We start from the raw sequence: 12595 nt of genomic DNA, 5'->3' as shown, positions 1-12595 counted from the left end.
GATATATATATTTATATATAAATATAAATATTTGTATATATTTATATATAAATATATATAAATATATAAAAATCTTGATATATAAATATAATATATATAAATATATAAATATATAAAAATATACATTGATGTATATATTTATATATAAATATAAATATTTTATATATTTATATATAAATATAAATATTATAATTTATTTTTAAAACTTTGTTTACAGCTCCAGTACCAGTGTGCCCCTCTTGCACAGGTGCACTTTTTACCACAGAATAGAATAAAGGCCCTCTGATACCTGGGCCTGAGCTATAAACAATGTTGTTTTTCTCACTGCAGTGCATTCAGATACTTTGCAACTCATTTCTACCTCACTGGAATGGATGGAAATTCAAGTTGGTTTTACCATCCACAGATTCTCTGTAATTTTTATTACTTTTATATTGCCACAGGAATGTCTGCAGTGATCATACAAACAAATTGTATAATTAGCCTTTTTCAGGAGAACCTGGTAAAAAAATAAATCCTAGATCTTTACACATGTAATTGCTACTTAATCCCAGGAAAGATCTTATTTTCTTAGCTAAAGTACAGGATCGCAGCCTGAATTAAATAAATACTATTGTGATTATTGTTTTCATTGTACAGTCTGATGCTTAGGTACACCAAAATATTAACTGGCAGGAGATTTTTTCTTTTAATATATTAGTAAAGTGCAAAAAAAATCTTTAGTATAAAAATATTCATCATTAACAAGGTTCAGACAGATCAGTCAAAAGAGAGTCTTGCAGATGCTGATCAGTTTTCCAAAGACAGTGCATGTTTTATTCTTTATGATTTCACGTTTACCTTCTAAACTAAAAACTCATCATAATTTAAAAAATATATGACCAATGAACTGCAATATCTTTTTGTTTGGTGGCCAGGCAGGGCTGTGGAGGCTCCTGTCTCTGTGGGGAGATCAGAGGAGGGTGATGTTGCCTACTGATGTTTAGAATTTGCAAATGCATAGGATTTCTTTCCAGTATGGTTCAACAGACAGAAGTGTAAACCCCCAAACAGGTCAACAGTATAAAACCAGTGCTTTTTAAAATTAGCTTAAAATAAAGGTACCTCCATACAGCTGCATTTCTATTTTAGAAAGTATTAAAACTAATAAGCAGTGAAAGAGCTTTTGAATTCACATTGGGTTAGCAGCAAGAAAATATTGAAAAAATAGAAAATGGTGGGGAGAATCATTCCTTTCTTCTGATGTCAGGTCTTCAGTCCCCCCTGTCTGAGGTGTGTGGTGTCCCCACTAAATCACAGGAGTGCCTCTGTGTTCTAATCTCACTTCCAGTGCAGTTGGAGGGCTTGGAGTCGTGTGGGAGCATCATCACCCTGGGAGCCTCTGTTTTGTCAGAGGTCCAGTGGGGCAGCAGAATTCCAGAGGAAAGGTTTTCCTGTCCAAATGCATCCCAGTGGTGCCAGAGCTGTCTCTGCTGTCAGGGCACCCTCCCCACACACGGGAGGGTTCAGTGGATGGATGGCACAGGGTGAAATGCCTGATCTGTGGGGCTGACTGGGAAGGGTTTTTCTGTCTCTTCCCACACTCTCTGGAGCACCTGGAGTCCCATGCTGCCTCTCTTTGTGTTCCTTTGTCTCCCTGATCAAAAGGAAGGATTAATTATATTGATACATTTTCTAAAGCCCTAAAACCCTACATGAAATGCTGCTAACAAAGACATCTTGTCATTTATTAGTCACAACCCTATCCTATTTCTAGTGGGCTGCTTCTCCTCAAGAGTTTCCTCTGAGTCCACTGGCTGTTACTTTCCAGTTCCTACTCCCTGACATACCCAAAGCTGAGTGTAAATACTTTGAGGAAAGATTTTACTTTTGTGTGTATGTTCCAAAAGACAAAACAGATGCTGCTTCCTAAAATGAAAGCTTGCCATCAGTCTCAAGATGGGTGGTTTTAAAATAAGAGTCTCCTAAATGCTGTCTGATCACTACTTGCTGAGCTTTTTGGAAATGGCAGGAGGAGGGAGAACTATAAAAGTCATAAAGACAAATGTTGCCTTTGATTGGACATTGGCATTGATAAGTTTTATAGTTTATTTAAAATGATATAAAAATATTTGCTCATCTTCTCAGAGATATTCTAATAGATTTTTTTCGATTTGTAGGGTGCATCAATAGACAAATGTTGCACTGTCTCTCAGTGAAACAAGGTGGGGTTTGGTTGTTTGGTTTTTTGTTTGTTTGTTTGTTTGTTTTTTTAAGCACCAAGAATTTTAAAAACCTCTAATGAAGAATTAGATAATCACAAATGAGTATTCTCTGTTCTTTTAAACATTTAAAAAGACTTCAGCGTGCGCTGTGTGATCCCTGTGGTTGTGTCAGGACAGAAGTCACAAAACTGCACAACTCCACGCGGCTTGGATCCCTTGAAGGATCCTTATTAACCGATGGTTTTAAGTTTTTCTTTGGAGAAGGTGGAAGATGATGATAAAATAATCATCTTCTGCTGAGATCTTTTTGCTCTGACTCCTTAGTGAGCACCTCTCCCAAATGTTGAGGCTCTGGCTCTGCTCAGAGTCCTGCTCTCACAATGAAGGTGTGTGTGACTGGGGTAATGGGGCTGCGGGCAAGTGCTGAAACCCAGAAGTACAGAATTAACATCTATCACTTCCCAGTGCAACTGGATCAACAGAGAAATCGTGGTGTTTATCTTCTGCAGGCTTAGCACAGGGCTTGTGCAGCAGTGCGTGACTGTGTGAAAGCACTGAGCGCTGCTCTAATTGGAATTTTGGAGCTAAATTCCCTCCTCAAAACAAACCAGACAAAACCAAACCTGTGTTTCCCCTGCAGCCTCCCAGAGCAGGAGCCGAGGGGCAGCTGTATTGTATTTGGTCAAACACAGTCACCTTGTTCAGGGCGCGCAGCAGCTGCAGGACCTGCTCTGTTTTGCGGAGCTCACGTGCCTGTCACCCTCTTTACTTTCGTGCACTTGTAGGAGGAAGGGATTTTTTTCCCTTTTAGAAAATCAGCAGTGATGCCAAGTTTCCACAGAGTAATGCTTTACAACACTGCTGTTGTTAAGCTCTTGCCTTGTAGCCCATCAGCAACAACACTTTTCCATTTTTCCTTCAGACAGAGAGCTACAAGTGCTGCTTTACAGTAAATACCATTTTTACACTGACCCTGCTGAGAGGGAGAAGCCATTCCTGCACCCAGGGCACAGGGGCTGATGAGTGTCAAGCTGCCACAGCTTGTTCTAATTGCTGGTGGAGGGACCTGATTTGGGCAATGCATTTCCCACCTGGAAGATGATAAATATCTTGAATTTAACTTCCATATTTAAGAGACTCAAAGTTTCTGAATTGTCCTTAACTGTTAATTCAGTTATTTTTTAATCTGACTGTAGAACAGGAAAAACTCTTAATTCTGAACAGTTTTGGAAACACTAGGACACTATCTCCTAGGTAAGAATAATATTTAGTTGTTGAAAATGCTAAATATTAGTTTTAATTTAAAAAAAATTTTAAAAGCGACCATATCATTTTGGCAGAGCAGGAAAAATCCTTTTGTTCCTTGCTGTAAATGAAATGCACAATATTCTGTGCTGGAATTTTTACAGATACAATTAAACTCCTTTTTCCCCCTGTGGATTTTCTTGGTCTTTCTACCTCATTTTCTCTTGCAGACTCTTTCTGTAGATAGCACTGGTCCCCCTACCCTGTCTCTTCTCTGAGTGTAGGAGTTCTCGTCCCTCAACTTTTGTTCTATGACAAAGCTGACTTGTATAATTCCTCACTTTATTGACTTGCTTATCTTTTATTACATGTTACTTAGAGATACCTATTATCTTTGGATTGTACTCTCTAATTTTCCCCATCTGTTATTCTTTAACTCCTTAATTGTTCTACTTAATTCAGTAAAACATTGCAGGATAGAGTTTATGTGTAACATGCTGTACGAATTAAAACTAATTCTAATGAGACAAATTGCAGTGACCAGATTGTGTTAAGTATGTGACCTTTAGTGGAGCAGTTCAGTCTAGTTTTAGTCCAGTTGTAAAGAAAAGTTAGATAGAAGAGTAGTCATTAAACTTTAAAAGTGCACAAAAACCTCAAGAAGGTTTTATTTTATTTAATTTTAATCAGTGCATTGGACTGAAATGTTTTAAATCCAGGAATCTTAATTTGTAAAAGAATGTAAACAAGCTACCAGGAGGGATGAATTAATTCTCATTTCTCTCAGCTGCACATTCAGTAGCCAGAGCAAAGCTGTTGGGCACAGTGCTAATTTCTTGGCATGGGTGGCAGCTGGCCCTTTCTTAAAATCAGGAGTAGTATCTTTCATTAGTTCTGTTTTTCAGAGCAGGTGAACAATATTAACTTTCCAGTATTATTCTGGCAACAAGAGAGGATAGGAAACAGTTTTATTTTGCACTCAAGTCCCATATCCCGTCAAAGGAACCAGTGTTTGTCTTATGGTTTTGTACCAGCTGCTGCAGAGAGCTGTGTGTGAGCTCCCCTGACTTATTCCAAGATGCAATTAAGTTGTGGATAAATTGAAATGCTCCTGAAGAAAGGAATCAGGTTTGTTAGGCTGGATTTTCCCTTCATTTTAAGTAAACCATTGGTTCCATGTGTTAATAATTAATTCTGTGAGTTTGCAGTTTTACTGTGGAATCAACATACAATAAAATACTGGGGAAGATACAGGTTTGGCTGTGCAGAATTTGCTCTGGGTGACTTGTTCTTTAAGTCTTTGCATTAAACTCTTTAGACATTAAAGGCAAGCTGAGTTCTTTATTGGATAACACTGCATGGTGATCTCCCAGCCCATTTGAGTGGGGGAAATAATTAAAGATTAGTGTTCAACCACATTAAATACTTCTTAATCAAGCTGTTTTTCGGGGAGTTGTAAAAAAATAGGCTTTTTAAATTTGCCAATCTCTGTGTTAAAAAAGGTTGAGAAAATAACTGGTAAATCATCAAAGGGTGTGGTGGTTCTTTTGTTTGAAAAGGAAGAAAAGCTGAGCATAATGCCATCCCTGCTGATTTTTTGATTTTCATATAATATATGTTATTTTCTGCACCTTTTTAATTTTGCAAGTTGTATTTAAGTAGTTGTTTTAATGTTTTAGATCTGTAGTCCAAATGAAGATTCATTCTGTGGATGTTCGTAGGGTCTGTGTTCCAATTAAGTGATTTATGTTCTCTTACCGGCAAAATAATAATAATAAAAATGTCTTAATGTATTCTGTTGCTCTGTTAGATAGCTGAATTCCCACTCAGGATGCAATAGGCAGCTTTAGAGCAGAAGCTGAAACCAGCACTAGAGCAAAGACTGCAGAGGCACTTAGGAAACGTCAGCACTTTTGGATGGGTTTTTTTTCCCCTTTCCAATCCTTTTATCAGTGAGGCACTTACAATTCACATTGGAAGATCAAGAAAACAATATTAGACTTGCAGAGGGAGTTCATCTGTGTCCAAAGCATTTTAGCTAAATTAAAATAAAATCTAAGAAAGATATTGGCTTGTGCCAACTCTTGCAGGAGTCTGGGTTGGGCTAACATGAGCTGTGAGCCACAGCTGCTGGGTTTGTCAGCTCCTGCCTCTCTCCCCTGTGCAAAATGCCAGCCCAAGCTCTTTAACATCTCTGTGGCTCCATTCCCCCAGCTCAGAAATGAGGATGCTGTTTCCTCTGGGGTTTTTTTTGCTGTGGAAGCTGTTGGATGAGTGTTCTGCTGTTCTCCCTGAGTTCTTCTGGATTCTGCTGCCTGTCCCCACCACTGCAGTGCACCAAGCTGGGGCTGGCTGCAGGCTGGGTGCGCCCTGTGCCAGGTCAAACTGCACAGAACCTGCCTGTATTTATCAAACAATTGATATCAAAACAAGGACAGTTCAATCTAGAAATGCCTGCTTAGCTCAGCTCATCTGTTTGACCAGGATGCAGATGAGCATGTTCTGGTTCTGTTGGGTACTTTCTCCCAGCACAACAGGGACTCTTGCAAGGAGGGTGCTGCTGATGCACTGGCACATTCTGGTTTGTCCTCAGGTCCAGTGATTTCAGCTCTCTAACACTGCCTCTTAGGGTGAGGGCATTGGGAAGTTTATTATTCCCTAAGTCTGAAATTTTTCAGATTTCCCCTTTCCCATCATGATCCCCCCAGGCACTGGACTTGCCTTCCATTACAGAAATAGGGGGCTTGAAACTTCTGTCTAAGAAATAGGAAATCTATTAGTAATCATCACCTTTTTTTCCCCCCAGGTTTCATGTTTATTTTTCTTGATTACTGCCATATTTTTCCATCTGCTTTTTAGGTTTTTGTTTTGGCCTCACATTAATTTATCTGGTTTTCTACAGTTACTATTAATAACTAATATTTATTTTGCATACCATTGCTGTAAGCTTCCCATCATGTCTGCCACGAGAAGCTGGGAATAAAAAGCTGGAACTTGAAGATAAACTCAGCAGACAAGTTTCTTGTTACAGCCTTCTGCTGCCTCAGAGCAAATTTTGTGAAGTGCACAGGCTGAGCCTGGTTGAGGTTTGCTTGCTTATTAAACACGCTTAACGAAACTGTGGCACAATGTCAGGAAGCAGAGAGAAACTCTCCTCTTGACCATCTCAAAATAGGGTGATTATAATTGTGAGAAGGCAGAAAAAGAAACATTGGTGACTTTTCTTCCATGCTGTGTCATTAAATCCACTCAGGCTCAGATTTATGGAATCGGTCCACGATCCAGGGGATTGAAAGAGGCAGGTTTGTTAGCTAGGAAAGAGAGCCTTATAGAGAATAAAAATAATAGGTTTTCATAGAAAACAGATGAACTTCCTGCAGTCCCCTGGTTCTGCCTGGCTGCAGGTTAAAAGTTGAGCATAAAGACAAAGCAGAGATCAAATATATAAATTAGCTCTTGTAGAACACAACAATGTTATGAAATATCACTTGAAAACCTGATTTACTTTTACACATGACTGGAAATGCACAATAAAATACCAGACAAATGCAACTTGAGATGGTGGATTAAGTGTGGCTTTATTTGACCACACAATTCCACTTTTCCAAGCCCTTTTTGTTCTGCTTTTTGTATGTCTTCCTTTCAGATCTTACTAATTTTTGCCTTGCTAAGCCATTTTGTCACACTTTTACCACAGCTCTGCTGTGCCTCAGTGTCACACCAAAGTGACAGCTTAAAACTTCCTCCTTCTGGGTCTGAAATACTCTGTACTTTGTCTCTTCTCTGTCCCAGCTCCCTGATCATTTGTCTGGGTTGAAGGTCTGTCTTTAAAGAACTAATATTTTGTTGCTGGGAAAATAAAGGGAAGGTGAAGGCGGGGTCAGAGTGTGGATCAGTGTTAAACAAATTGTGAAGGTCACAAAGAATTTTAATCTGACTTGAAAAAGAGACTTGTATCCAGCAGCACATTTTTGTTTGCGCTCCTCTGAATGGACAATTGTGGCTACTTTGAGAATTTGGTGTAGACTGCATGACTGGTAGGAATTGAATTAGTCTCGTGACAAGGATATAGTCCCCTTTTTTCCTTATCTGCCTGATGGAAAGCAGAAGAAAGCCCCGTGTGACACGTCTTGACCCGCAATGTCAATGTGGGCTTTTGTGACAGGCTCTGATTTCTGGCCTCTCATTTGATAAAACCAATTTGGTGGAGGCTAGAAAGGAGCTTGCTGAACACTAAATGTACTTACAGAAGAGGGTGTCTGGGGGTGAGTACAGAGGCTGCCAGCCCCTCCTAATCATCCTTGCAGAGCCAGAGTTTCTCTCTGGACATGGGGCAGTGTAGCATTGTGTGTTGGCTGCACCGTAGAGCCTTGGGACACTCACCCTAAACAAGGCACTGTGCATTTCTCCTCAGGATCACCTTTACTTGTCCTTTACTCATCACTGAGCCTTCCCTTTCCTCCATTTGCTTCTTTTTTACATTTTTCTTTCCCACTTCTCTGCCTTCCTTTTTTCCTCCTCCATTCCTGTCTTGCCCCATCCTTTGTCCTTTAAACCAGACTGAAACCTCTCCCCCTTCTCTGTGCTGATGGGGCACCCACAGGAAAATCAGGGTAAATGCTGTTTTTCCTCAGCATGAAAACATCCCAGCTTTCTGGTTTCATGTCCATTTCCCACCCATCCCTGATGCTTTCCTCCCACCTCCACTGCACTGCTAGAGGACTGTGAACCTGGAGCTACTTATAGTTCATCAAGGGGAAAAGCACTCAAATGCAGGCTGGGAAGCAGGAAAATGTTACCTGCACTCACAATGCAGATCTAACCATTTTTAATGTGCTTTAAGTACTAGAAAGACTTTTTGAATTGCTTGTTGGTTGTTTAGTTTTTTGTTGGTGGTTTTTAAACAAGGTTAAAAATTCCGTTTTTCCCATTGATGCATAATGCAGTGGAATTTTAATGCAATAGATTAAGATCTTTTCAGTTTAAATTTAAAAGGCTCACAAGAGAATGATTGTCATGTTTTTTCCTGAATATTAACTTCAAATAAGAAGTTGTAATCTGAGCAGGGGTAGCCAAGTATTTTTGCAGTCTGTAAACAAATAGAAGCATGCTGAGAAAATTACATTTACACTACAGGGTTGTGATTCCAAGGCATGAGATTTGGCTGCAGGTACTCTGACAATGAATCATGGCATTGTGCCAGCATCACCATCACATTTGAATGATGTTTGCTCGAAGTTCTGTCATTTGTATCAGGAATTCTGGAGGTTTTGGTTGGAGAGTCATTTCAGCTCATTCCACAGACCTCTGGAGGAGAGAAACAAAATTAAAAACACTGTGTGGTGTAACAAATCCAGCAACATCTCCTTTTCCAAGCATGTGGAGGTTCCATTAGCTGATGCAGATTTGAGAAATTTGTTCTCTTTGTTAACACAATGTATTTTTTTTTTCTGTTCTCTTATTCAGAGACCTGAGTGAAAACCAGATAAAAGGAATCCCTAGAAAGGCCTTTCGAGGAATCATTGATGTGAAGAACTTGTAAGTGACAACTTCATTAATATTTGTGGTGAAAACCTTTCTCCTCTTGTTACTCTCAGTTTGGGTACCTCATGTCCAGCTCTGTGCAGCCCCAAAGGGACCCTGCAGGGTTTTGTCAGGGGATTCCCAGGCTGCTTTGGTCCTCATGCCTGTGAACACACCTGGGGAGGTTTTGAGCTGAGGAAAAAGAACAGACTCAAAGGCTTCACCTCTTCCTGCAGGACTGTCCTAGAGCAAGATGTGCATTGGGAAAGTTACTGGTAGATTTTGGGGATGGAGTTGAAGTGTTTTGCTTAGTTTAAGTTTTCTGTCCCATCAGTTCTGTCAGAAATAAACGACAAACTGTGGTACTCAGGCATGGTGGTTGAGCACAAATATCAGAAAATGAAAGAAATAATGGGAGCAGTTAACTGCACAGGCTTTGACAGCTTGTATTTAAAATTAAACTAATTTATAAAAGCCTTTTAAGAGAGAAGACAGGGCTGTGGTTTTTGTGCTAATGAAGCCGGTCTGTCCTAGCCTTTTGCTGTAAGGTAGCCTGAAATGTGTGTAAAGACTTTGAGCTCTGAATTTCCAGAGCTGCTGGAAGCTCTCACACGTTATGTAACAGAAACCCCTTTTTTGTGCACACCCACACTGTACCCCACCCTTGGCTTTGTTGGAGTCAGCACAGGGTGAGCTGAGCAAACAACAGCCCCTGGCTCAGCAGGTTCAGGATTTCCTGGGACAGCCTGCAGGCACCCTCAGGAGCATTTCAGAGCCATGAGGGTTGGCACTGTGTTACCACAGCAGTCGCTGAAAACTGATCCCCTCCGTGTTAAATATTGCAAGCACTGCATAAATGGTGGGGATTTTAAAAAGTTGAGTGGAAGGAACAGCTAAAGGTGATCTGAAAAGAAGCCCTCTTCTACAAACACTCTTGCAACATAGTTCTGTTTTCAAATCTTGCCCAATGAAATGGTCTCAGGTACATGAAGCGATCCCTGGGGCATCCTGAGAAGGGCCAGGAGTTGGACTCCATGATCCTTCCCTTTAATCCTGTTATCATGAGTTTTACTTGCATTGTGTGATCTGTAGGAACAATAGGTGGTATTTTGTTTCAGAAAACCAAGCTTTCCCAGCTGGAATTCACTGTTGTTGTCTGACTTCATTTCAATAACAGAGTTTGCATTGAGAGTTTAGGTCACCTCTGCCAAGCTGTTGCAACCAGAGCAGGTGTTTTGATTTATGGACCCACTCTCAGTGCAGAAGGATGCAGGGTTTCTCCCTTCCATGAGCTGGTACCAAGGGATGAGTGGCTGGAGTGCTTACAGGAACTGTATAAATGTTGGGATTTCAAGCTTCTACAAAAAATTGTATCTGTCAAGTTAGGCAGTATCAACTGTTTTACTGTAAAAGACACAGTATCAGAAGTACTTCCCTGTAGCTCCAATTTCTGACTTCTATGAGCACTGAAGTCATCACAGAGTCATAAAATAATTCTGGTTTGGAGTGGTCATCCAGTCCAGCCTCCAGCTCAGCAGGAGCACAAAGCTTGGTGCTCTAACAGATTGCTGTTGTGAGCCACAAGTCCTGGTTATTTAGATAAATAGCAGGAGAAGCAGACCTTTCACTCACATCAGACATCCTCTCTTGATAGGAAATGTACAAATCTGTGCCCAGGGTGGTCCATGGCACTGTTGCTTCCAGACACAGACGAGTGGATTGTGACTTGCTGTGAAAAGCATGGCACAATCTCAAGCCAGCTTGCTGCTGGAAATACATTAAAATTTCTCCAGCAATAGCTGTAAGGGTGTGATGCAAGTCAATAGTTCAAGCTCTTTAAGCAGTGAGCTCCAACATGCTGATTCCCATTTCCAGCCTGTGTTTGGCAGCCAGGTCTCTCCCCTCTGGGTCCCATGGCAGTGAGCAGGGTGTTCAGTGCCTGTGCCTTGGGGTGCCAGCACCTGCCTGCTGACTGTGACCCAAAGGTGCTGATGGCACAGCAGCAGGGTGGGCTGTTTCTATGGTTATCACTTTGCAGATTTATTGTGCTGTCTCAGTGTTCTTCCTCTTTATAAAGTGTGTTTGTGAGGGAGCTTGGAGGCTCTGGGGCACAAGAAATAAAGCTACAAACTGTCACATACTCCCCAGCCCTTTCCATTTTATATTTAGAATTTGTATAGGGAAAGGCTGGCATGGAATGGTCTCTATTTTCATGGCTTGACCTTTAACAGGGCGGCCTGAGATTCTTCCAGGTTCTTCCAAAAGTGTCCCAATATCATGGCAAAAATAATAACCCTGGAGATACCATAATAGGGACACAGTGAGTGCTAAACCAGATGAAAGTCTCCAGATTAATGCTGTCTTTAACAGCAGCTTGGAAAGCTTCCCTCAGGACAAAATGCAGAGTTGATGCATTGGACTGAGGCAGGGCATGAATTCCTTTTGGACTCCAGCTCTGAAACAGGCAGCCTGAGGCTCAGTATAAATTACAGTGGGTGCCATTTGGAAACCCTGTGGGAATTACCCTGTCCCAGCATGGCCATGGCAGGGAGGGACACAGAGGCACAGGTTGTGTCCAGCTGGAGCAGACTGGTGTTAAAAAATCTTCTTTCAAAGGGGAAGGTGCTGTTGCAAATGTGAAGCAGAGAGTTTTTGGTGATGTCCCCCAAGCACCAGGGCTGCAGAGCTGGCTTTAACAGGAAAAAAAGTCTTCTAAAAATTTGTTAAAATGATAGGAGGGGGTAAATGTTATAAAAAGCATTGTTCCAAGATGTTTTCACTGTGTCTTTCTTTTTAAACAGTAAAAGTTTTCTATCTTTTATCATTCTCTTAGCAGAAGAGTGAGCCCAGGAAAATGGGCTTGGATTAGGGCTGTGCTGAAGAATTTTAAATGTCAGGGAGGCCAGTGTTTTTGCACAAGACAAAGCCAAAGCAGAGACTGGAGTTTTTCAAACTCCTACGTGGGGGATGTTTCGTTGTGTGAATTATTTTCGTATGAAGTGCTTTCTGCTGTTTGAGTACAGAAATCAAAGAACCTGCTCACAAATAGTGAGCCTGTTTCTAACTGAAATGTAGAAATAATTATACAGCTTTTAGAAAGTTTCATGAGCACATAATGTCCATTACCAGTAGTGAATTTATTTGGGAATTTGGCATAAACTGACACTTTGAACACATTGTGGAGTGGATGCATGAACTCTGCTCAGTGGCCCTGAGAGCCGAACAGGAGAGGGCAAGAGAGGGCCAGCCTGCAGAGCACACCTGTATTCAATTTCTGTTACTTATTACTCAGAGAACAGGAAATGTTTCTTGCAGGAATCTAGCCCCAAGTAAGCACATTTATTTCAAGAATTAAAGTCTATGGGTTTGGGTCTCATTGAGCTTTGGGCTAACTCAGCGCTGTCAGCCATGGCCTTCCATCATAAAAATATATAGAGCTGCTTCTTGGATTTCTGCACGTTTCCCCTGCTCCTGTCACATCCTGGCATGCAGGGGAGTGAGTGTTCCTCTGCTCAGGCATTCCTGCAGTTGCTCAGCCCACCTCACTGAGGGCAGCCAGGATCTCAGTACAGGGATATACAGAGCTTGATGTTAGGAAGAAATCCCTGCCTGGCAGGGTGGGC

The 12595-nt window shown here is 41.1% G+C and overlaps 1 protein-coding gene across 2 annotated transcripts in view; it reads left to right on the top strand.

The window, feature by feature from the left end:
• SLIT3 (slit guidance ligand 3) overlaps nucleotides 1–12595 on the top strand; it is a 491996-nt gene that overhangs the window by 235879 nt on the left and 243522 nt on the right. For both annotated transcript variants that reach the window (XM_066559986.1, XM_066559985.1), the window contains one exon: nucleotides 8916–8987. In XM_066559986.1, the coding sequence (XP_066416083.1) occupies nucleotides 8916–8987 (72 nt within the window). The remainder of the gene's footprint in view (nucleotides 1–8915; nucleotides 8988–12595) is intronic.

The sequence above is a fragment of the Molothrus aeneus genome, chromosome 15 (genome assembly GCF_037042795.1).
Source record: "Molothrus aeneus isolate 106 chromosome 15, BPBGC_Maene_1.0, whole genome shotgun sequence".
In the NCBI taxonomy this organism is placed as follows: Eukaryota; Metazoa; Chordata; class Aves; order Passeriformes; family Icteridae; genus Molothrus; species Molothrus aeneus.
The sequence above is the reverse complement of the archived record's forward strand: the minus strand, read 5'-3'. Positions and strand labels throughout refer to the sequence as shown.